Source organism: Crotalus tigris, unplaced genomic scaffold (genome assembly GCF_016545835.1).
Source record: "Crotalus tigris isolate CLP2741 ecotype Arizona unplaced genomic scaffold, ASM1654583v1 scf7180000018548.2558034, whole genome shotgun sequence".
Taxonomy (NCBI): Eukaryota; Metazoa; Chordata; class Lepidosauria; order Squamata; family Viperidae; genus Crotalus; species Crotalus tigris.
This window is the reverse complement of record NW_024097071.1, coordinates 752,456-776,215: the sequence shown is the minus strand read 5'-3', so window position 1 is coordinate 776,215 and position 23,760 is coordinate 752,456. Positions and strand designations below refer to the sequence as shown.

The 23,760-nt window shown below is 35.5% G+C and overlaps 1 protein-coding gene across 9 annotated transcripts in view; it reads left to right on the top strand.

Annotated features, from left to right (window-relative positions):
- Window positions 1-23,760, top strand: part of ANKS1B (ankyrin repeat and sterile alpha motif domain containing 1B) — a 359,470-nt gene that overhangs the window by 93,439 nt on the left and 242,271 nt on the right. For all 9 annotated transcript variants that reach the window (XR_005557974.1, XM_039354033.1, XM_039354032.1 and 6 more), the window contains one exon: window positions 6,282-6,462. Coding sequence is in view for 8 of the 9 variants with exons in the window: in XM_039354033.1 (XP_039209967.1) it covers window positions 6,282-6,462 (181 nt within the window). In the remaining variant the exon portion in view is untranslated. The remainder of the gene's footprint in view (window positions 1-6,281; window positions 6,463-23,760) is intronic.

Here is a 23,760-nt window from a genome sequence, read left to right as displayed (position 1 = left end):
TATTTAAGAGGGTGTTTGCACGACTTTATGTGTTGTGCCTTTTAAGAAATTGTGCCTCTTCCTGGAGCATAAAGCTCTACTTACAGTTACTCATACTCTGTTCAAATCCAGAATGGTACTGTAATGCGTTCCACATAGGGCTGCCCTTGACAAGTATTCATAAGCTTCAATTGGTGCAATATATGGCTATTTAGACAGTTTTGTGTGTGCCCCAGGATGGCACATGTTACATTCTGTCTATAAATTGCATTTGCTTCCAGGTGCAATTCAAGGTGCTGGTTTTAATATTTGACACCACACAGGTTATGTAGAAAGGAAACACAGGGCCACCCACAAAGGACTCAAATGTTTATACACCAATGCACAGAGTATGAACAGCAAACAGGGTGAACTAGAAATTCAGGTTAACGAGGGCAGATACGATATTGTTGCCATTACGGAAACATGGTGGGATGAAACTCACACATGGAACACACAGCTAGAGGGATTTAAATTATTTAAAAGAAACAGACCAAATAAAAGAGGAGGTGGAGTTGCTCTCTATATAAGAAATAACTACATCTCCACAGAAATAGGGTACAACAATGATAAAAACTGTCTTGAATGCATTTGGGTCAATATAAAAGGGGGGGGAAATGACATTGCCATAGGTGTATACTACAGACCACCCAACCAAACAGAGGAAATAGATGAACTTTTTGATAGTCAGCTAACTAAGGTATGTAGGAAGCACATCACAATAGTAATGGGGGACTTTAACTACCCTGACATCAACTGGGAGACAAACTCCGCACCAAGTGGAAGATCAAACAGGTTCCTGGCAAACCTAGCAGACCACTTTGTCTCCCAAAAAGTAGAGAATGGAACTAGGGGATTAGCCATTTTGGATCTAATTCTCACTAACAGAGATGAAATGATAGACGGTGTTGGAGCCATAGGAACCCTGGGAGGAAGTTATCATGCAATATTAGAATTCAACATTATAGAAGCACAACCAATAGAACACAGTCAAACTAGAGTCTTGGACTTCAAGAGAGCTAATTTCAATAAACTTAGAGAGGGATTGGGAAGGATTCCATGGATGAGAATCCTCAAGGGGAAAACAACTCAAGAAGCTTGGGAAATTTTGAAAAATGAGATAATAAAAGCACAGTCTAGCACAATACCAACAAAGAGGAAAAATAACAGCTCTCAAAAGAAACCAGCATGGCTGCCTAAAGAACTCTCTGACAAATTGAAAGATAAAAAGGACAAGTACAGAAAGTGGAAAGAGGGGAACATAACTAAGTCAGAATATCAGCAAATAGCCCGAGCCTGCAAAGATGAAGTGAAGAAAGCCAAGGCTCAAAATGAACTAAGGATTGCGACCAAAGTCAAAAATAACAAAAAAGCTTCTTTCAACATGTAAAAAACAAGAAAAAAGTGAAGGAAATGATTGGTCCACTAGTGGGTGGAAGTGGCAAGAAGGTGGCAAGCAACAGGGAGAAAGCATAACTATTTAACTCATTTTTTGCATCTGTCTTTACACAAAGGGAAAAAACAGACCAACCTATCAAAAATAATGCCATAAAAAACAAAACAGAAACACAAGTTAAGATAGGCAAGAAAATGGTTAGGGAGCACCTGTCCAGCCTAGATGAGTTCAAATCGCCAGGACCAGAGGGATTACACCCCAGAGTTCTCAAGGAACTGGCAGATGTGATATCGGAGCCACTGAACTATATTTTTCAAAGATCCTGGAACACAGGGAAACTACCAGAGGACTGGAAAAGAGCTGATGTAGTTCCCATCCTCAAAAAAGGAAAAAAAATGGATCCAGGAAATTACAGACCTATCAGCCTGACCTCAATACCTGGGAAGATCCTGGAAAAGATAATCAAACAACGAATCAACGAACACCTAGAGGCAAACAAAGTCATTACTAAAAGACAACATGGGTTTGTCAAAAATAGATCATGCCAGACAAATCTTATTGCATTCTTTGACCAAGTGACAAAAGTAGTGGATCAGAGGAATGCTGTGGACATAATTTACTTGGACTTCAGTAAGGCATTTGATAAAGTAGATCACAACCTACTACTTGACAAGATAGAAAAATGGGGGGTAGACAGAACCACCACCAGATGGATCCGTAGCTGGCTGACCGGCCGTACTCAGCGAGTGGTCCTCAATGGAACTGCATCTATATGGAGGGAAGTGTTTAGTGGGGTGCCCCAGGGCTCTGTTCTGGGCCCAGTACTCTTCAACATCTTCATCAACGATTTGGATGAAGGGATAGATGGGGAACTCATCAAATTTGCATATGACACCAAGCTGGCAGGAATAGCCAACACTCCAGAAGACAGGCTTCAGGTACAGAAGGATCTGGACAGACTTGAACACTGGGCACTAACTAACAAAATGAAATTCAATGGTGAAAAAAGCAAGGTTCTACATTTAGGCAAGAAAAACCAAATGCACAAGTACAGCATAGATGGCACCATGCTCAATAGTAGTAACTGTGAGAGGGACCTCGGAGTCCTAGTAGACAATCACTAAATATGAGCCAGCAGTGTGATGCAGCTGCCAAAAAGGCCAACACAGTGCTAGGCTGCATTAACAGAGGGATAGACTCAAGATCACGTGAAGTATTAATACCACTCTTTAATGCCTTGGTAAGGCCACACTTGGAATACTGCATCCAGTTTTGGTCACCACGATGTAAAAAAGATGTTGAGACTCTAGAAAGAGTACAGAGAAGAGCAACAAAGATGATTAGGGGACTGGAGGCTAAAAAATATAAGGAACGGTTGCTAGAATTGGGTATGTCTAGTTTAACGAAGAGAAGGACAAGGGGTGACATGATAGCAGTATTCCAATATCTCAGGGGCTGCCATAAAGAAGAGGGAATTAAGCTATTTTCCAAAGCACCTGAAGGCAGGACAAGAAGCAACGGGTGGAAACTCATCAAGGAGAGAAGCAACCTAGAACTAAGGAGAAACTTCCTGACAGTGAGAACAATTCATCAGTGGAACAGCTTGCCTCCAGACGCAGTAAATGCTCCAACACTGGAAGTTTTTAAGAAGAGACTGGACAGCCATTTGTCCGAAATGGTGTAGGGTTTCCTGCCCGAGCAGGGGGTTGGACTAGATGACCTCCAAGGTCCCTTCCAACTTTACTATTATTATTATTATTACTATGGTGAGCCTGTAAGGTGGCTTTATGATGTGAAGTGACTGTTATTTTCCTGACATCTTGGGTTTTATATTTTCTTTTTCATTTGTCTTTGAGTATTTCATGATTTTTTATTGCTATGATTTTATTGCCATTGCTGCCCAGAGTAATTGTGTGATGGGTGGCTATCTAAAGCTGCTAAATAAATAAATAAATTGAATTCATAATAAGTGTGGGCTGAAAATTTCACTTGTAGTTTCCAAGATTGCAAAGAATGACTAACATTAAGCATATGACAATGAAATCTTTTAATTTCAGGATCAATCAGAGTTTTAAAAATGAACACCAGGATATAATAAACTAGCCTGTTTAATATAAACAAGCCTGTGGTTAAAAAGAGTCACTAAGCTTTCATCCGGCCCAAAAACTGCCGGCGTCATCAGAGTTAGAATAGGAGGAGATCGGGAAGGCAGCTCATATAGCCTCCTGCCTCTGCACCCGGCTCCTTGAGTGCGTCATCAGCCCATTGATTGTATTAATCTGTATCGCGCAGAGTTGTTCCGCATCAGGCAAACTGTCTTTAACTCCACTGGTTGTTTTATGATCCTCAAGTGCACTTTTAGAGCATGTGCAATCCTCAAGTGCTCTTTTCTGCGCTACAGATTGCACCTGGCCGGTCCACGGCTCACTCCTTCCTCTGTGGAAGGATCTGCAGTCCTGAGCACAGCCAACCCCCCATCCAATCAAAGCACAGCCAAGCTCCTAACCAATCAGAACACACCTCCATCCAATCAGAACATAGCCAAGCTCTCATCCAATCAGTTCATACCCCCACTGGCAGTTAAAAGGAAGAAACAGCTACGATCACACATTGCTCCTAGAAGCACGAAGCTGAAAACACCAGCCTGAAGATGATGAATGAGACTTCATCAAAACGTTGCCAAGACACTTCCAATTTGACGCGGAAGAAAACCCGAATAACCAAAGACCTACATACAAACATCCGCGAAAACCTCAGAAAACATATATATATATATATATATATATATATATATATATATATATATATGTGTGTGTGTGTGTGTGTGTGTGTGTGTGTGTGTGTGTGTGTGTGTATGTGTATGTGTATGTATATATACACATACACACACAAATATATTATAAATAAAAATGCGACCACCAGGAGAATATAGGTATAAAAATATACTTTACTAAAAGCTGCCAAGCTTTCGTTTGGGAACTCCAAACATCATCAGGGCTAAGAAGCCAGTAAACAATGATGACTTAAATGGGTTTGGCTGACATTTGCACCCGGCTCCTGGACCGCGTCACTGGTCCCGGCCGGTCAATTTGTGTTCCAGATGTTTCTTTGTTACTTTCCTTGCACTTCCTTCTATCGTTCCTCCGGATCACTCCTCCCACCCCTCCATTGCTGACACTCATCTCCTCCCAGACCCCTTCATCCTTCTTTCCTCCCATAATATTATGGAAATTTTTCAATACAAATATCTATCTATCTATCTATCTATCTATCTATCTATCTCTATATATATATCTATCTATATATATATCTATATATATCTATATCTATCTATCTATCTATCTATCTATCTATCTATCTATCTATCTATCTATCTATCTATCTATATACAAATACTAAAAATGCGAATCCTGGGCATTATATATATATATAATAGTTTTATATAAAACTATATATATATAGTTTTCTGAGGTTTTTGTGGGTATTTTTTATGTAGGTCTTTGGTTATTTGGGTTTTTCTCCCGCGTCAAATTGGAAGTGTCTTGGCAACATTTCAACAAAGTCCCATTCGTCATCTTTAGGCTGGTGTTTTCGGCTTCTTGCTTCTATATATATACTGTATAAACAAACCCTGTTTTAATTTTTGTATTATCTTCCTTTATGATAGATATTTTGTGGTTGATTTTTTAATCAAATTATTCCTTTTTAATTGTTCCTTTTAATGTATTATTCTAGGCTTCTTCAGAATAAACAATTGAAAAGAAACTTACATTAATTGTCAAACTGTGGAATTTGTTGCCATTGATGTGGTTCTGTTGTTGTTTGGTTGCTTTTGATTCATTATGATCCAATCATTTCATCCAAATTGTAAAGTTTTTATAACTGTGGTTGTTTTGGGTTGTTGTGAGTTCATTTTATGTCATCAGTCATAATACTAGTAGTAACCTTCTGTTAGTCTCTTTTTTAATTGTTTTCCATTTTTCCAGGGACATGTATCTTCCTTACTTTCTTTTTAACTTTGTGTGTCCAAATTATTTAAGCATTAGCTTCATTATTAGTACCGTTTATTCCGACGTATAAGACAACTTTCTAAGGCGTAGAAATCGGCGCCGAAGTTGGAGGGCGTCTTATACACCGAGTCGTCTTATATGCCAGAAATAATGGTAGTTTCCGGCATATAAGACGACTTTCTAGGCATGCGACTTGGTGCCGAAGTCAGGATTTGTCTTATACGCCGGGTCACCTTATACGCCGGAATATACGGTACTTCCACTGCAAATGTGGTTATAACTATCAATTCATTGTTTTAAAAATAAGATTGCTTTAAGTTATGGAAAAAAACAGTGTTTTATAGTTTTGATGGTTATATGCTACAATTTGAATTGTAAGTTGAATGTGTTAAATATTCACTATCCAAGAAGAAACTGGATAATGCTGATTTATTTAGGTTGTTGGCTGATCCCTGATCCATCAGGGATTTTCTTATATTTATTTTCCCATGTTGTCTTTTAAAGTTTAGAACAATTTTGAAACTGCTAATATTAACCTTTCTTTTCATTACTGTATATAGTTTTCAGTGCAACTTTTGTGATAGAGAATGGAATAGTTATTTTATAAATAAATATTTTGATACCTCCCAAGAGTTTGATATTTTTTAATTGGCATTCAGGTTGTTTTTTTATAGAACAATGTATAATGCTGCTTTGATTTTGTATTCCTGATTATAATACATTTCTTATTCTGGGTACATTTAGAGAAGTTGGTAACATTTTTTAGCATCTGTTTTTAAAACTGAATAGAGACAGTGAGCTGTAGATGTAGAAAAGAATAAAGTAGTGTCTACATTTTAATTAATTTATTTTTCCAGCCCAAGCAACGTACATCAATAGTATCAGCTTTTGAATTTCACCGATTAAATGAGAGCCATGACTATTTTGAAATCAACTCCTCTGTAAGATACACAAGCTTTAATTCCAGCTCTCCAGTTAGTCCAGCCAACTGCTCCACTCTGTCTGTTGAGGACAGCATTGAAGAAAACAACATACCAGGTAAATGAAAGACTGAAGTTTAACACTATAAGTGCTATGAAAGCTAAAATCCAGACCAATACAGGTTGTCCTCATTTATTGATCACAACTGGAACAGGCAAGTGAAACTGCAACTGTCTTTTCTTTGCTTTACAGATTTGCAGAAATAGTAAATGCAAGGATTGGTTGAAAAGTTTTGCATCATTGTCATAAATTCAAACAGTCATTGAACAAAGAAGTCACAAACAAGAACTACCTATTTTATATAAGAAATTAAGTAATACATTTAATTTCTCTAACACTCATAGTTAAATATTTTATATGGCTTAAAAATTAACCAAGTATATATACAAACACATATATCGAAGTTTTATTCTTAATAGTTATTTTTTTAATTCTTGCTGTATAAATTGTCTGAAAATATCTACCAATAGTATTTTAAAAATTTGTTTGATAAAATCCCTCATCGTCTGGAGTCTTTTCATTAATCATTCATCAGTGCTAATTCCTTTGAATTAGAATGAGAAGTAAACATTTCTTAAGTTTTACATTCTTTTCTATGTATAATGAAGACACCTTTTCCAAAAATAATGTTCAAAATGTGCATATTTGCATATCACCCTTGTCTTAGGTTTATTTCCTTCACCATTTTTGCCTCCTCACAATGCTTAGTATTTTTCATAAGCCAACCTCCACCTGACCAGTGATGGAATGCAAAAATTGGTATCTGACTGAAGGATGAAATTCCTTGCAGCATTTACTGTACTAGGGTCATGATAGCCAAAGATCAGCAGGGTAAGAGTGTATTTGTAAAATGAAAGGTTGTTGAGATATGAAGAATTTGGCTTATCCCTGTGCCAGAAAATATGTTGCATGAAAAATTGGGCTAAATAATTCTAGTGAAGAGCAAATAGTTCTAATTGAATGAGAAGTCTGATTTAACAGATTATAAATGTGGTGTCATTATTTTGTATTATGTCTAACTTACATTCTTAGTTCTAAATCTTGGTTACAGTAGCTGCCTTATCCTCTTGTAAAGTAAAATAAACTTGTTTATTTTAGCTCTATCATCAAGTCTGCGAGATCCTCTTCCTTATTCTCCATTATGTTTTGAAATCTTAAAAAATAAGATCCCTTTTCCATTTCCAAAACTGCCATTAAATCTTCCAATTCTCTATTTGCCTGCACCAGCCTCTGATTTTCATCTTTTATTTCTTCCATTTTCTGATCAATTTCTACTGACTTGTCTTCTATTTTCTGAATTCTTTGTTCATTCTTTGTAACCATCTGTTAGAAGCTTTCTAGTTGAGAGTTTATGTTATGAATTTTTTGATTCGTTTTATCAAAATTGTCTTTTGTCTCCTCATGATTTTTCTTTGTATCTTCTTTGTGGGAGGAGATTGCCTCTTGGATTGCTTGTAATGCCGCTTGCATCTCCTTCTGAAAGTTGTTAGATTTTTCTTGTTGAAGCATTGATTCGGTTGATCTCTGATACACAGGGCTTGCAGAGGTGGAGGATGAGGCTGAGGATGTTTTTTTTGCCAGTTTTAGCTAAATTTGAAACACTCATTTTTGTTTCCACCCCACAAATCTTTTATCAGCTCTAATACTTTTCCCAAATGCCCGCCTTATACAAAATCATTAATCTTATATTCAGTACCACAATATATCATTTAAGTTTGTCTTTTTATTGAAAAAGTTTTATTGACAATTAACAAAAAAATTTTAAACCCACAAACCCACCCACCCCCACCCCCTACCCCCCTACTTCCCAGAGCCGAGTACAGGGTTATTACAAACATATTAAACAAAATCTAATAAAATTTAACAAATTATACAATAAATAAATTCATACTTAACCCTTAACTCTCTTTAAACCTTAATATCATAATATTATAAACAAATCCATTTTAAAACAATTATTATAAAGAACCATAATAACAGTAAATAAACTAAATAATTTCCATTATAAAATGCTATTAATAATAATTATTATTTAAAATTTAATCATAAAATAAATGGAACTTTTTAGTTCCATATTTAATCTGAATATAATCTATCCATCTTCTCCGTACCATAATATATTTTTCTTGTGTATGATCCTTTAAATAAGCAGAAATTTTAGCCATTTCTGCTAAATTTGAAACCTTAAGTGTCCATTCTTCTATAGTAGGCAACGAATCTTTCTTCCAATATTGACCTACCAATAGCCTTGCTGCTGTTACTAAATTCAACATTAAAATGGTTTCTTTAACATCAAAATCCTCAAAAATCCCTAGTAAAAATAGTTGAGGAGTAAACTTTATCTTCTTTTTAAAAATCTTTTGAATGTTCCACCAAATCATAATCCAAAAAGCCTTAATATTTTTACAAGTCCACCAAACATGAAAATAAGTTGCGTCAGAACTACTGCATCCCAACATTTAGGCTGTAAATTAGGATACATACAAGACAACTTTTTAGGATCCAAATGCCACCTATAAAACATTTTGTAAAAATTTTCCCTTAAATTTTGAGCCTGTGTAAAGTTAACATTTCTGATCCAAATTATCTCCCATAAATCCAATGGAATCGGTTCCTGGATATTCTGAGCCCATTTAACCATACAATCTTTAACCAATTCCGTTTCCAAATCCAATTCTATTAACGCATTATAAATTCTTTTTATGTGAGCCTGATTCTGATCTTTAATCTGAATTACCAAATTTTCATCTCCTAATGTTATTCCTACTTTCTTATCTAAAGTCCATCTATCCACTATTTGTAAATACTGGAACCATGACTATAAAATATTTTCTTGCCTTAATACATCTAAAGATTTTAATTGCCAGTCAGTACCTGACCAAATAAGTAATTCTTTATACGGAATTTTTTCAAAATTCATCCCCTTAGAAATCCCCTCAATTGCATGTCCAGGTATCCCCCAAATAGGTATTTTGTAATTTAACCTGTAATAATACTTCTTCCAAACTCGAAGTAAGGCATTTCTTAAAATATGCAATTTAAAAGCTCGATCTACTTTCTTATTGAAAATTAAATATGCATGCCAACCATATAATAAATCCCACCCTTCAAGAGAAAGAATATTTTTGTTTGTTAGATTAAGCCAATCACTTATCAAAGTTAGTGTGGCTGCATCATAATATAATTTCAAATTATGTGCCTTAAGCCCTCCTCTTTCTTGAGCATCTTACAAAATCTTAAACTTCATCCTTGGTTTCTTCCCAGCCCATATAAATTTATTGATACCCTTCTGCCACTCATCCAAATTAGCATCTTTTTTTAAAATGGGTATCATCTGAAACAAAAAAAGAAACTTTGGTAGAACATTCATTTTTACAGCTGAAATTCTCCCCAACAATGACAGTTGTAATTTTTTCCAATCATTTAAATCCTTTTGTACTTTTGTCCATAATAATTCATAATTATTCTTATATAATTTTCCATTAGAAGCAGTTATATATACTCCCAAATATTTAACATTTTTCACTATCTGAAAACCTGTAAGTTTAACTAAAATTTCATTTTCCCTCTCAGTCATATTCTTAGATAATATTTTAGTCTTATTATTATTTACTTTAAAACCAGAGACTTTCCCATATTGAGTTATTAGTTCCAACAAATGACTAACCGATTGAGTCGGTTGTAATAAAGTTAAAACCAAATCATCCACAAAAGCTCTCAATCTATACTCATTCTTGTTTATTTTTATTCCCTTAAGTACAGTTGATTCTCGAATCTGAATTAACAAAATCTCCATTGTTAAAATAAATAACAATGGGGATAATGGACATCCTTGTCTTGTACCCTTTTCAATATTAAAAGTCTCTGACAATCCCCCATTAATAATAATTTGAGCAGACTGTTGTTGATATATAGCCTTGAGAGCATATAAAACTTATCTCCAAAATTCATTTTCTCTATAAGTAAAAATAAAAATTGCCAATCTAACTGATCAAAAGCTTTCTCAGCATCCAGAAATATAAAAGCCACAGGGATCTGATTATTCTTGTCCAAGTACTCAATTAAGTTAATGATTTGTCTTATATTGTATTTCATATATCTTCCTGTTATAAATCCAGACTGATCACTATGAATTAAATCCTTCACAACCTGCATTAATCTATTTGCCAAGATTTTAGAAAAAATCTTATAATCTGTATTTAAAAGAGATATAGGTCTATAATTCTTAGGTTCAGTAAGATCTTGATCCTCCTTCGGGATCAATGATATAAAAGCCCTTCTCCAGGAAGGGGGAACCGGAGCTCCCAGCAAAATACTATTAAAAAGTTCTTTTAATGGCTCTATCATCTCTTCAGATAACATTTTATAATACTTTGCCGTTAATCCATCTGTACCTGGGGCCTTTCCCACTTTTAACTGCTTAATAGCTAAACCAATTTCCTCTGAAGTAATTAAACAATTCATCACATCTTGTTGTTCATTAGAAAGTTTAGGAAAATGTACTGATTGTAAATACTTCTCTACATCTAAAGCATGTATATTGTCGCTAGCATATAATTTTGTATAAAAATCTAAAAAACTCTTTTAAATCAAATTCTGTTGATAAACCTCACTACCTTTGTATTTTACTTTCTCTATAATTCTTGCCTTCTGTTTCTTACATAATTGATAAGCCAACTACCTCCCAAGCTTATTTGCATTACAAAAGGTATTATGTCTCATATAGCACAAATTAGTTGCAACCTGGTCTGCCATTAACATATATTTAAGTTTGTCTTAAATAACTCTTATAGTTCTTGTCTATAGTCTCTGTAATCCAATAAACTCCCTGAAAGAAAAGGGAGAGCAAAAAAAAAAAAAAAGATTTGTAATCCACTTCTGTTTGTGAGGCTCACTTCCAGAGCAGTTGTCTAAAAGTATTATTATAAAGTATTATAACTTCCGAAACTTTTTCCAACATTAAGTCTCTCTGCTGTGTCCAAATTAATTTTATAGTCTTCTCTATTTTCCCCCAAGAAAGCTTAAACCGCTGCTTTTATTCTGGGAGAAGGGGTTAAAAAAAGGAAACTCCCCCTTTAGTTCTGGGATTTTCTTTGCTTTCAGGTCACTTTTTTTTCCAAGAACAGGTTTTAAAATTGTAGAGGAAGGAAAATAATCTCACCCAGATTCAAACATGTTGCTTGCACTTGTTAGATGCACTTGTTTTTTTCCGGAGGTCAGCAGCTTCTGACTGGCTGCATGGGTGTGCCAGTCTATTTCCTGTTGGTTCTGAGGGCTTCCTTGGATCAAGTGGGTCAACCGCTGCCTCCCCGTGATCTATAAGGGTCCACTCTTACTTTGTCACCTCTCCGGGGTGACTTCAGGCCTTTTTTGGGTCCCCAGCAAGAAGAAATCAGGTGCAGGAGGCAGAGCCCTGCTTCCCTACATCTGTCTTTCCATGACGTCAAAACCGAAACTGGAGCAATAGGGGAAAGACATACAAGACAAAATGAATGCAAGATTTTGTATTCTAAACCCACTTAAAAGAATTCTGGTCATGATTGAGATGAAGGGTCTAGATTTAGGAATTTTTCTTAATTTACCATAAGGCATTAAGTACATTCCTGGAGATGGAACTTAATTCAGGATTTATCAGTTTATTAGAAAATCTATTTTTAAACTTAGGTAGTAAGCCTGGAAATGAAATGGAATACTGTAATTTAAAAATAAATTGTGGTTTTTGCATATTAATCTTAGCTGCAAAATGCATTCTCTTCGGGAATGTGTTTGCCTTCTCCTATCTTTTAGGAAATTGCTCTGATCATGTGTTGAATGTTCAATGAATATACTATATATATTTAATGTATTTTTATTTACTTATTTGTGTTTGTGTATGTTTCATATTACAAGCCACATAAAATATTTTATGCTAACAGAAAGGCAACAGGAAATCAAGTAAACAAATATATAAAAGTACTATGGTGAAAACTGAAGGAGAGGAGGCACCTCTAGGGAGAGAAAAGAGACATTCCAGCATGGAGTTGATTTGGAGGGAAAATGTCTGATATCAAACCTTTAGGACTATATTTGCCTTTTTCCAAAGGGAAGACAGTCACTTTGGCAAGATAATGTAAATAATGTTCAACAGTAAAGGAACTGTTTGGCTTTTCACAGGATTGTTCTGGTTGCTTGTGCCTGACAAGTATATTTGTTTAAATGCTTTTAAAAATTTACTCTTATCCAGTGACTTCCAGGACCTATGTAATGCTGTAACTCGTCTTTTGTCTAAACTACATTTCACACAAACTTAAGACAGTTTTACTGATTACCAGATCATTTACACACTGCGTTCTGTGAAGTAGAGTCTATCAATAAAGTGTTACATTTCTGGCCTGAATGTCTGACAAACTATTTCAGTACGAAGCATAATAATTTTACAGACTTTACAAACACCTTTAAGTATTAAATTACTGTCAGCACCTATGAGTACAGTATATTAAACATTTGGTAAGGTCTAATGAAACTAATTATTGCTTATCCTGTGGAGTCCTTGTTCCTCTCTGAGTTTGGTTGCTTGCAGACATTTCATTACCTAACTAGGTAACATAACAACAACAACAACAACAACAACAACAACAACAACAACAACAATAATAAATAAAGTTGGAAGAAACCTCGGAGGTCATCAAATCCAATTCCCTGCTCAGACAGGTAACCCCATACCATTTCGGACAAATAGGTGTTCAGTCTCTTCTTAAAAACTTCCAGTGTTGGAGCATTCACCGCTTCTGGGGGCAGGTTGTTCCACTGGTTAATTGTTTTGTCAGAAGTTTCTCCTTAATTCTATGTTGCTTCTCTCCTTGATTAGTTTCCATCCGTTGCTTCTTGTCCTGCCTTCAGGTGCTTTGGAAAATAGCTTGACTCCCTCTTCTTTGTGGCAGCCCCTGAGATATTGGAACACTGCTATCATGTCCCCGCTTATCCTTCTCTTAATTAAACTAGACATACCCAATTCCAGCAACTGTTCCTTATATATTTTAGCCTCCAGTCCCCTAATCATCTTTGTTGCTCTTCTAGAAGGGAGTAGGGTTTTCTCTCAGTTTATATACAGTAGCTTGTCCTGTCAGTATTGATAGGGCTGTTATTTTCTCCTTGCTAGTTCCTTGATTAGGTTGTTGTTTACTGTTTCATTGTGTGTCTGTCTTAATCCTGATGTTAACTTCTGATTATCTGGGTACTGATTGCTGGTGAGGAGGTATTCTGTCTTATTGTTTCTTTTTTAGCTTTCTTATTGTTTTTTGAATGCTATTTAAATATTGCTCGTTGTGCCTGTTGTTGGCTAATTTGTCTGAGGGTCAAGCTTCCAGGAACTCTCTACTGTTTAGGATGCTCACAGAGTTCCAGTTGAAACTATGGCTAGTATTACCCATTTATTGTGAAATTAAGAAGTTTTCATTAGATCTTGAATGTTGATGTTTTGGAAGGCTTTGGTTGGTTTCTGGTGCTGGGTGGTTATAATAATCTTTTTATTCTTTCTAAGATTATTTTGATGTATGGAGTTATCCTTTTTGTAGCTTATGCTTGTGCTGTAGTGAGTTGAATGGACAGGCACTTTCTGATAAAGTTGTGTGGGTAACCATTTTTTGGGAAGATGTTGTATAAGAAGTTGGTTCCTTTTTCTAGTGTTATGGGTTGCTGCAGTGCCTGAATAACGTTCTTACACAACTCCTCTTATAGAAAATTGGGTTGTGATTTTGGTAGTAGAGCACTTGGTTCATGTGGGTAGTTTTGCAATAGATGTGGGTAATTTTACAATAGAGAGATGTAGAATAGAAGATTTGCCGGTACTTCCTCTGCTGATAAAAATATCCAGGAAGGGTAGTGTGTTGTTGCTTTCTTCTTCCCTTATGAATTTTATGCCTTTGAAGATGTTGGTCGTTTCATGTGTCTTCTCTAATTATTACTTTTATATTATGACAAAGGTGTTGTCTACATTCTGGATCCATACTTTGGGTTGTATGCCATAGGGGTGCTATAATTTCTAGATGTTGCATTACAGTCTCTTGTTATAAGTCCTGAGTCTATTCTCAAGAGTTCAGAGTCTATCCTCACTAGATTTAAATTCAATCTTGAAGAAGATGCTGGTTAAAAGATATATATGTGTAGCACATAACATATAAGTGTAAATGGCGCAACTGGAGAATCTGTAAAAATAAGAATTATAAGTACTGACCACTTGAAGAAATGAATAGATGCATTCTATAAAATATTAATTCCCTTAATTACAAGTGCCTCATTTCCTTTTCCTTTTTTTAAAGAAGCAAGCTGTTCATTTTATTTCTGTTCTCAATTTCCATCTAATCAAGGTTCTACACTGATTTATTTAATACTAACAAAAGGTTTTAATTCTTCAATTGCTACATTATCTATCATATACTTATCAATCTCAGTGATTCTTAGTTTTTTACATATGTGTGATATTTTTCATAAAATTGTATATAGAGAGAAGATATTCCTAATAGTTTAAAAACAGTAAAACAATTTTGATTATATAATCACAGTTTTTTTAAAAAACTAAGAATATTTTGAAATATTGTTAATAAGTTTTTTTTTTAACCTGTGCTTTCATACTGTACTTCAGTTGGGCTCTTCTGAGACTTAACAGAATAAAATCTTTAACTTCATCAAACAGTAACTTCTTTGAAATTGTTGAATTAAAAAGCTAAAGTGCTCTGGGACTTTAGAATTCAAGCACCTGCCACATACACCAAGACTTAACAACCTTTGATAAGAAGGACAAAAAAATGTATAATGGATGGGGCAGTACCTGGAGATATAAAATAGAAGAGAAAAAACTGGAGAAGATAACAAAAACAAAGATCTGCAAATACAAGTAGAATGACTCAGCTAAAAGAAAACAAAGGTAGTACCAATAGTAAGGGGCACCTTGGTACAATTCCCAAACAACTGGAGCACCACTTGAGCACCATTGAAACTTTGACAAAAATAATCATCAATCAATTGCAAAAGGCACCTTTACTTCAAAACAGCTTACATCCTGTGAATGATAGCTTTAACACCATGAAATAAGAACATCTCAGGTCCTTGGGAAGGACTCGATAGGTGAACAAAAATGCCAAATCCAATCTAAATATCTGGCTGACTGCAATGAACTATAATAATAATAATATAATATACAGCTGGAATTACTAACGGGACACAAGCTGAACTGGACAGTTTGGACCAAAGCTAATGACTATTCACTATGCATTACATCTCCACAATAATATTGAAGATTATACCTTCTCTGCAGAAATGGATGCATTCAACTCAAACGAGCTGTCAAAAAAGAAAAGCACATATTAGCTGATCACATAAAAGATGATCAAAAACCAGCACTAATGCAAATTAAAAATTGGAATTTATATATGTGCAGGAAACAAAATATGAATATTTGAAATAATGTAGTAAAAATAATAGATTTTGGGCAAGGAAGAGCATTACATGGTCAATTTCCTTAAAAAAATGAGAGAAAAATGGATAAAGGTAAAACCTGGCAATGGCTTACAAATGAATCATTAAAAAAGAAATGAAAGGCTTCATTTTGAGTGCTCAAGAGCATATTATTTAAACTAATGTAATCAAGGCCAGAACTGAAAAATTGTCAAATGATTTAAAGTGTGGATTGTGCAAAAAAGGTGGAAGAAATAGTAGCTCATATACTCAGCTCATGCAAGAAGATTGCACAAACTGATTATAAACAATGATATAATATATTCACCAAAATGATTCACTGGAACATCTGTAAAATTACTATGTGTTAGTAATGAAAAATCGGTGGAATATAGTTGAAATAGTAGTTGAAAATTAGCATGTTAAAATATTGTGGGACTTCTGAATACAAACTATTAAGTATTGGCTCACAATGTACCAGATTTAATTCTGGTTGAGAAGAAGAAAATGTATATAATTGATGTGCTGATACCAGGGGATAGTAGAATTGAAGACAAAGAATTGGAGATCAGAAAAAAACTAGATCTGAAAATTGAAATTTGAAGATCATGGCATAAACTGGTCATGGAGATCCCAGAGCAAATATTTTTGTATGAGTTTTGCACTTAGAAAATCTGTGCATTGACACATTTTCCATCTGTCAGTTACAAAAGACCACATGCTTGAATATGCACATACATTATGCCAATATATTACAAAATCCTAAATTCTTAGGAAGAACTCAAGGAATATGAAGCAAATACCAGCTAAAGAGGTGGCAGTTGTGATTTCACATTGTTGTGGAATAATATAATAACAAACATTTCTGCATTTATTATTCATAAAACTGTCATGAGGATCTGCGATATGAACCCTCTTTTCATGTGAATTTGGCAATTCATTAGTTCACTATCAGATACCTATTCCCTGTCCCATTGGGATATGAGGAGAATGCCTTTTATTAGTAATACTTTAATTATATAATTTCCTTTTGAATTGTTTTGTTGGCTCTAAAGAGTTTTTGGCAATTGGTGAACTCTTTATTATTTTGTTAGAAAATCAAGTCATTGTAAATTACTCTCATCTGAGCAGATAATTTTAATAGTCTGTTGAATGCACATCCCCTCTGTCAATACATACTTTGTAATATATTTTATTGTCTAAAAAGATTTGGCGTACCTTTAACAACAGAAAAGCAGTAAATAAATAATAGATAGATGGCAAGGGTCTCTGTTTGAAAGAAATTTTAAGCATTGTTTAAATCAGATCAATTTGAGGAAGAAGAGGAATAGGAAATATCAGGAGTACTTAAATGATACAAAAATGAAAACTACATTTATTCTATAAACTGAAAATATTTACCATAACACTCCTAGGCAAACAAAATTATTTTATTATGGAATAAATATTCCTAACTTGTAATATTTTCAATAATATCTTTTTCTATAAAGAATATACAAGTATATAATCATTATTTAATAACTGCATATAAAACAATCCTTAAATAGATTAATTTTTGAAGTAATCTTGATTGATGGAGCTGAATCACTTTATGTAGGCTTTATTTTGAATGCAACGCTTTAAGGAAATTTGCTTTAAATCATTTAGGTGAATAGTGTTTTTAGAATTGGGTTTGATGTCTCAGTGCCATGATTAAAAACATAAAACAATTATCCTAATGGATGATGGATCAATGATAGTTTTTAAAGAGTGAGAGAAAAAGATTTAGAGCAGGGGTGTCAAACTGCCAGCCCATGGGCCGGATGTGTCATGCTAAAACCGCATTGCTGGAATTGAAAAAAAGTCATAATACATTGAGACATGTCACATGACATTGCAAGTTTGACACCCTTGATTTAGAAAGAGAAATATTTAGCCTCAAATCTTTTAGAAGCTGTTTAAAAAATAAAAATAGATAGAAATACAGCATTATGGATGAATATGGAATAAAGTTTCTACAAATTAGTTAAGGCACACTGAATGGCATATTATAAATATGCAAGAATGTAATTAAATAATTGTAAAATATTTTTAATGTAAAAACTCTGTAAAAAATAAATACCAAGAATTTTAATCAGTATCAATATGATTCTTGCTTGCACAATGTAATCCACATGAAATTCAAAACGGATTTTTTATGTCAAATAAAATAAAATAAACCAGTGAAAATAACATTATTATTGTTTAGTAGTAGGATATATATAGCTATAATTGCATGTATATAATTTATATAATGAAAGTTGTAACTGAATGTACTGTACTTCAGTGACAAAGAAACAAACAACTTTCTGTTACCTGGAGAAAGAGTAGGAAGGAAATATTTGAAGGTAATTTAACCTGTTGAAGGAAATAATCACAGCTCTGAAACAGATTTATTTTTATTGCTAAAAATGTATATAAAATTGCAAAGAGCAATGTAATAGTGTAATAATATGTGGTTCTAGTCAATGAATAGCAGAAAGATGAAGCCTTACATGGCAAGGAAGAATAAAAACTAACAGAAGCAGGCATTATTTGGAGAGTGATACCTTCTGCTAGAACAAGCACGGTTTAACTGAAAATCTCAGTTAAAAAGCATTCTACTTTTATGTTTTTATTGTTGTGATTCCATTATCCTCCATTTTGCTGCTATTCTTAATGTTGCTACAATGAGCATGACTGTAGAAAATATTCCACTTCAGCCCCTAAATGTAATTTAGTTTTTCAGCTGCTTGAAAATTTTCATTGTATGCACTGAAAATTAGTCTCTATGTGCATATCTTTTTATATCTTTATTTTTGGCTTTCTTTTCTTTCATGACATGAAAAGTGGACTAGTGAAAAATAGACATACATAGGCAGGAAAACAATTCCTTTCTAATAGACACTGTGAATTCTCAAAATAGTAATACCCCAATGTGTCCATCTATTGAGGACATAACATGCAACAGTGGAACAGATTGCTTCTCCCTTCCATCCTGCACAAAGTCTAATGAGCAATTAGAATGGTAAACACATTACCATCTGATGTGGTGCAAGAAATAAAATAGGTAAAGCTGTAAGATTGTAACCATGTTTGCTCGAAAGGCAGCTCCACTGAAGCAACTATACAAGGTGCAATTATGGATTTGCTTTTAGCAAATTATTAGTGGAAATGATAATAATACTTTAGAGTAATTTATTTATTGTTATTAATTGAATAATTATTTCAATAATCCAAAAGCTACATATCTAGTCCTCTTGCATGGTATAGGGAATAATCAGCTTTTTTTTTTTTTCAAAATTGGATATTCAAAAGAAATGGCAAATTTTAAGAACATAATGGATGTACAGTGAGGGGAAAAAAATTTGATCCCCTGCTGATTTTGTATGTTTGCCCAGTCTATAACAACAAAAAAATCCAGAAAAATGCATTTCAAAAAAGCACATGTACAGGCCTGTCTGAAGTTTGCCAGTGAACATCTGAATGATTCAAAAGAGAACTGGGTGAAAGTGTTGTGGTCAGCTGAGACTAAAATCAAACTCTTTGGCATCAACTCAACTTGCCATGCTTGGAGGAGGAGGAATGCTGCCTATGACTCCAAGAACACCATCCCCACCGTCAAACATGGAGGTGGAAACATTATGCTTTGGGGGTGTTTTTCTGCTAAGGGGATAGGAAAATTTCACCACATCAAAGGGACGATGGACAGGGCCATGTAACATCAAATCTGGGGTGAGAACCTCCTTCCCTCAGCCAGGGCATTGAAAATGAGGCGTGGATGAGTATTCCAGCATGACAATGACCCAAAACACACGGCCAAGGTAACAAAGGAATGGCTCAAGAAGAAGCACATTAAGGTCCTGGAGTGTCCTAGCCAGTCTCCAGATCTTAATCCCATAGAAAATCTGTGGAGGGAGCTGAAGGTTTGAGCTGTCAAACATCAGCCTCGAAACCTTAATGACACGTCACCACAATGTAATTTGGTCACCACGATGTAAAAAAGATGTCGAGACTCTAGAAAGAGTGCAGAGAAGAGCAACAAAGATGATTAGGGGACTGGAGGCTAAAACATATGAGGAACGGTTGCTGGAATTGGTCTGTCTAGTTTAATGAAGAGAAGGACGAGGGGGGACATGATAGCAGTGTTCCAATATCTCAGGGGCTGCCACAAAGAAGAGGGATTCAAACTATTCTCCAAAGTGCCTGAAGGCAGGACAAGAAGCAATGGATGGAAACTAATCAAGGAGAGAAGCAACCTAGAACTAAGGAGAAACTTCCTGACAGAACAATTAACCAGTGGAACAACCTGCCTCTAGAAGTGGTGAATGCTCCAACACTGGAAGTTTTTAAGAAGAAACTGGACAGCCATTTGTCCGAAATGGTATAGGGTTACCTCCCTGAGCAGGGGGTTGGACTTGATAACCTCTAAGGTCCCTTCCAACTTTATTATTATTATTCTCAATCATCGCACAGTCAGCCAGATGTTCAGACTGGATTTGGCATTTTGTCTACCTATCGAGTCCTTACCCAGGACCTGGGATAGGCAGATGTGGATGTTTGATGGTATTACAGATATCGTCGCAGGATGGAAGCAGTTCCTAATAAGGCCGCCTTTTGCAATTGACTAATAGCGAATTTGTCAATGCCAATGGTGTTCAAGTGGTGCTCCAGTTGTTTTGGGATTGCACCCAAGGAGCCTATGACTATTGGTACTACCCTTGCTTGCTTTTGCCACAGTCTTTCTATTTCTATTTGTAGGTCTTTGTATTTTGTTATCTTCTCCAGTTCTTTCTCTTCTATTCTGCTATCTCCAGGCACTGCCACGTCCACTATCCAGACTTTTTTGTCTTTCTTATCGACAATTGTTAAGTCTGGGGTGTTATGTTGCAGGTGCTTGTCTGTTTGAATTCTGAAGTCCCAGAGCAGTTTAATTTTATCATTTTCTATGACTTTCTCTATTTTATGATCCCACCAGTTTTTGCTTACAGGCAAATGATATTTTTTGCAGATCTTCCAATGCACCATTGTTGCTACTTTGTCATGCCGCTGCTTGTAATCAGTTTGTGCAATCTTCTTGCAACAGCTTACCAAGTGGTCCACTGTTTCTTCAGCTTCTTTGCATAGGCGGCACTTACTGTCTGTTGCTGTCTTCTCAATTTTGACTTTGTATGCATTTGTCCTTAAGGCTTGGTCTTGTGCAGCCAGAATTAGTCCCTCGGTCTCTTTCTTCAATTTTCCTGCTCTTAGCCATTGCCAGGTTTTATTATTATCTGCTTTCCCAGCTATTTTTTTCATGTATTGGCCATGTAGTGCTTTGTCTTCCCATGCCTCTATTCTGTTCTTCATTTGGTCTTTCTTGTAGGCCAGTTTGGTCTCTCCAGTAGTTAGTAAGCCTTCCTGATATACTAATTTCAGTGCATCTTCATCATTGTTCTTCAGATATTCTTCCAAAGCCATTTTTTCTTCTTCAACCATCTGATGTACTTGTAGCATTCCACGCCCACCTATTTGCCTTGGTAGATAAAGTCTATCAATGTCACTGCGTGGATGAAGGGCATGATTCATTGTCATTATTTTTCTGGTCTGCCTATCCATTGCTTTTAGTTCTGCTTGAGTCCAGTCCACTATTCCAGCTGTGTACCTAATGACTGGGATTGCCCAGGTGTTGATTGCCTTTATGGTATTTCCTCCATTGAGTTTGGATTTTAAGATCTTCTTCACTCTCTTGATGTATTCACCTCTAATCTTTTTCTTGACTTCAGTGTGCTTGATGTTGTCAGCTTGAAGGATACCCAAGTATTTGTAGTACTCTTCCTCATCCAGACTCTTAATGTTATTTTCGTGGGGCATCTTGATTCCTTCAGTTTTCACTATTTTTCCTTGTTTGATAGTAAGTGTGGCACATTTGTCCAAGCCAAACTCCATTACAATATCTTGGCTATATATACGGACAGTGTTGAGCAGCGATTCTATTTCAGATGATGTTTTTCCATACAGCTTCAGATCATCCATATAAAGGAGGTGGGATAGTCTGGCAGATGTTTTTGATGTTTGATAGCCATGTCCTGAGTTATTCAGTATTGTTGACAGAGGAAACAGTGCAATAACAAATAGTAATGGTGATAATGAATCTCCTTGAAATATTCCTCTCTTGATATTAACCTCTCCCAGCCTCTCACCATTGATCTGCAACTGTGTCTTCCATTGTGCCATTGATCTTTGCACAAATTTTCTGATGTTTCTACTGACTCCTGTTATTTCTAGGCACTTTATTATCCAATCATGTGGCAGAGAGTCAAATGCCTTTTTGTAGTCAATCCATGCCACATTCAGGTTGGTCTTCCTTCTCTTGCAGTTTTCCAAGATCATTTTGTCTATTAGGAGTTGATCTTTTGTTCCTCTGCTGTTGGGGCGGTTTCCTTTCTGCTCAGGTGGAAAGAGATTGTTTTCAACTAGATGCTGTTGCACTGCATCAGCTACCACACCAGTTAGTAATTTGAAAGTCGTTGGTAAGCAGGTAATTGGCCTGTAGTTACCTGGTGTTGCCCCTTTTGCTGGATTTTTCATTATTAGGTAGGTTTTCCCAGTTGTTAGCCACTTTTCAATTTCTCCTCCTTGTAGTATATTGTTGAACTGTTTGGCAATGAGTGGGTGTATAACAGTTAGATGTTTCAACCAAAACCCATGCAGTTCATCTTCACCTGGTGCTGACCAATTTTTGATTTTCTTTGCTCTTTTTTCTACCATTTTTGTTGTTATTACTAGTTCTTTCATTTCAACTTCTGTTTTATTTGCATCCACCTCTTTTAACCAAGCCGCATCCTTGTTGTATTTCTTTGGGTTATCCCATATCTGCTTCCAGAACTGCACTGTTTCTTCCTTGTCAGGTACTGACTGATTCCTTGCAGTTTCTCCATTGATGGATTGGTAGAAACGTTTCTGATTGGATTGAAATTGGAGGTTCTGCCTATAGTTTGCAATTCGAGCTTCATATCTACTGATTTTCCTGGCTATAGCTGTTATTTGTTGCTTTATTATTTCTAGTGCTTCCTTGATCTTCCTTGTTTCTAAGTGGTATTTCTTGATTAGGTATTCTTTGGTCTTCTTGTTCTTCAGCTTCTTTTCTTTCATCTGTTCTAGCTTGCTTGCATGTGATCTTAACTTGCTGATCTTATTTTCTAATCTAACCTTCCATTTTTCTGGTGCACTGTTTGTTTGTTTTTCTTCTTTGTTGATTTTGCATCCCAGGTATTCTGTTATAACTGCAGCTGTGCTGTACATTAGTTGGTTTGTTTCTTGCAGTGAATTGGTGCTTATACTTGATATTGCAGTATTTGCATCTTTTAATGCTTGTGCTAGCTGTTTCTTTGGAACAAGCTTCAATGCAGGCAGCCTTATTCTGTTGTTTTTGTGCTGTTCTAGATGCTCAGTTATTCTTTGTTTCAATTCTTTTATTTCTTTAGTTAGAGGGTTTTGTTCTTCCTGAGGAAGAGGTGCCTGGTTTCCAAATGAGAACAGTTGTATATCTCTGCTGGATTCCTTCACTGCCAACTCCCCCTGGTTTGCCTCTACATTCTGAATTACTTCTGGTAAGGCTTTGATTTCTTTGCCCTGGGTAAACCTTTGCAGTTCGTCCAATTCTGTTTCTGTGAATACTTTATTTCGTGTTATAAATCGGCGTTGATCTGCTAGTCTCTGTTCTGTTATTTCTGATTCTGGATGTTGTTCTTTCCAGAACTGGTGCATTCGTTTTAGATATCCTCTTCTTGTTGGACTTGATCTGTAGTAACAGATCATTATTTCTTTGTTTTCAATCACTGTGTATCTGCGACGGGTAAACACCTTTTCTTCCAGTAGTTCTGCAGCTGCTGGCCCTGGTTGCTCAGCCAACAGTCCTGAGTCCTGTAACCCATTTTTCACCAG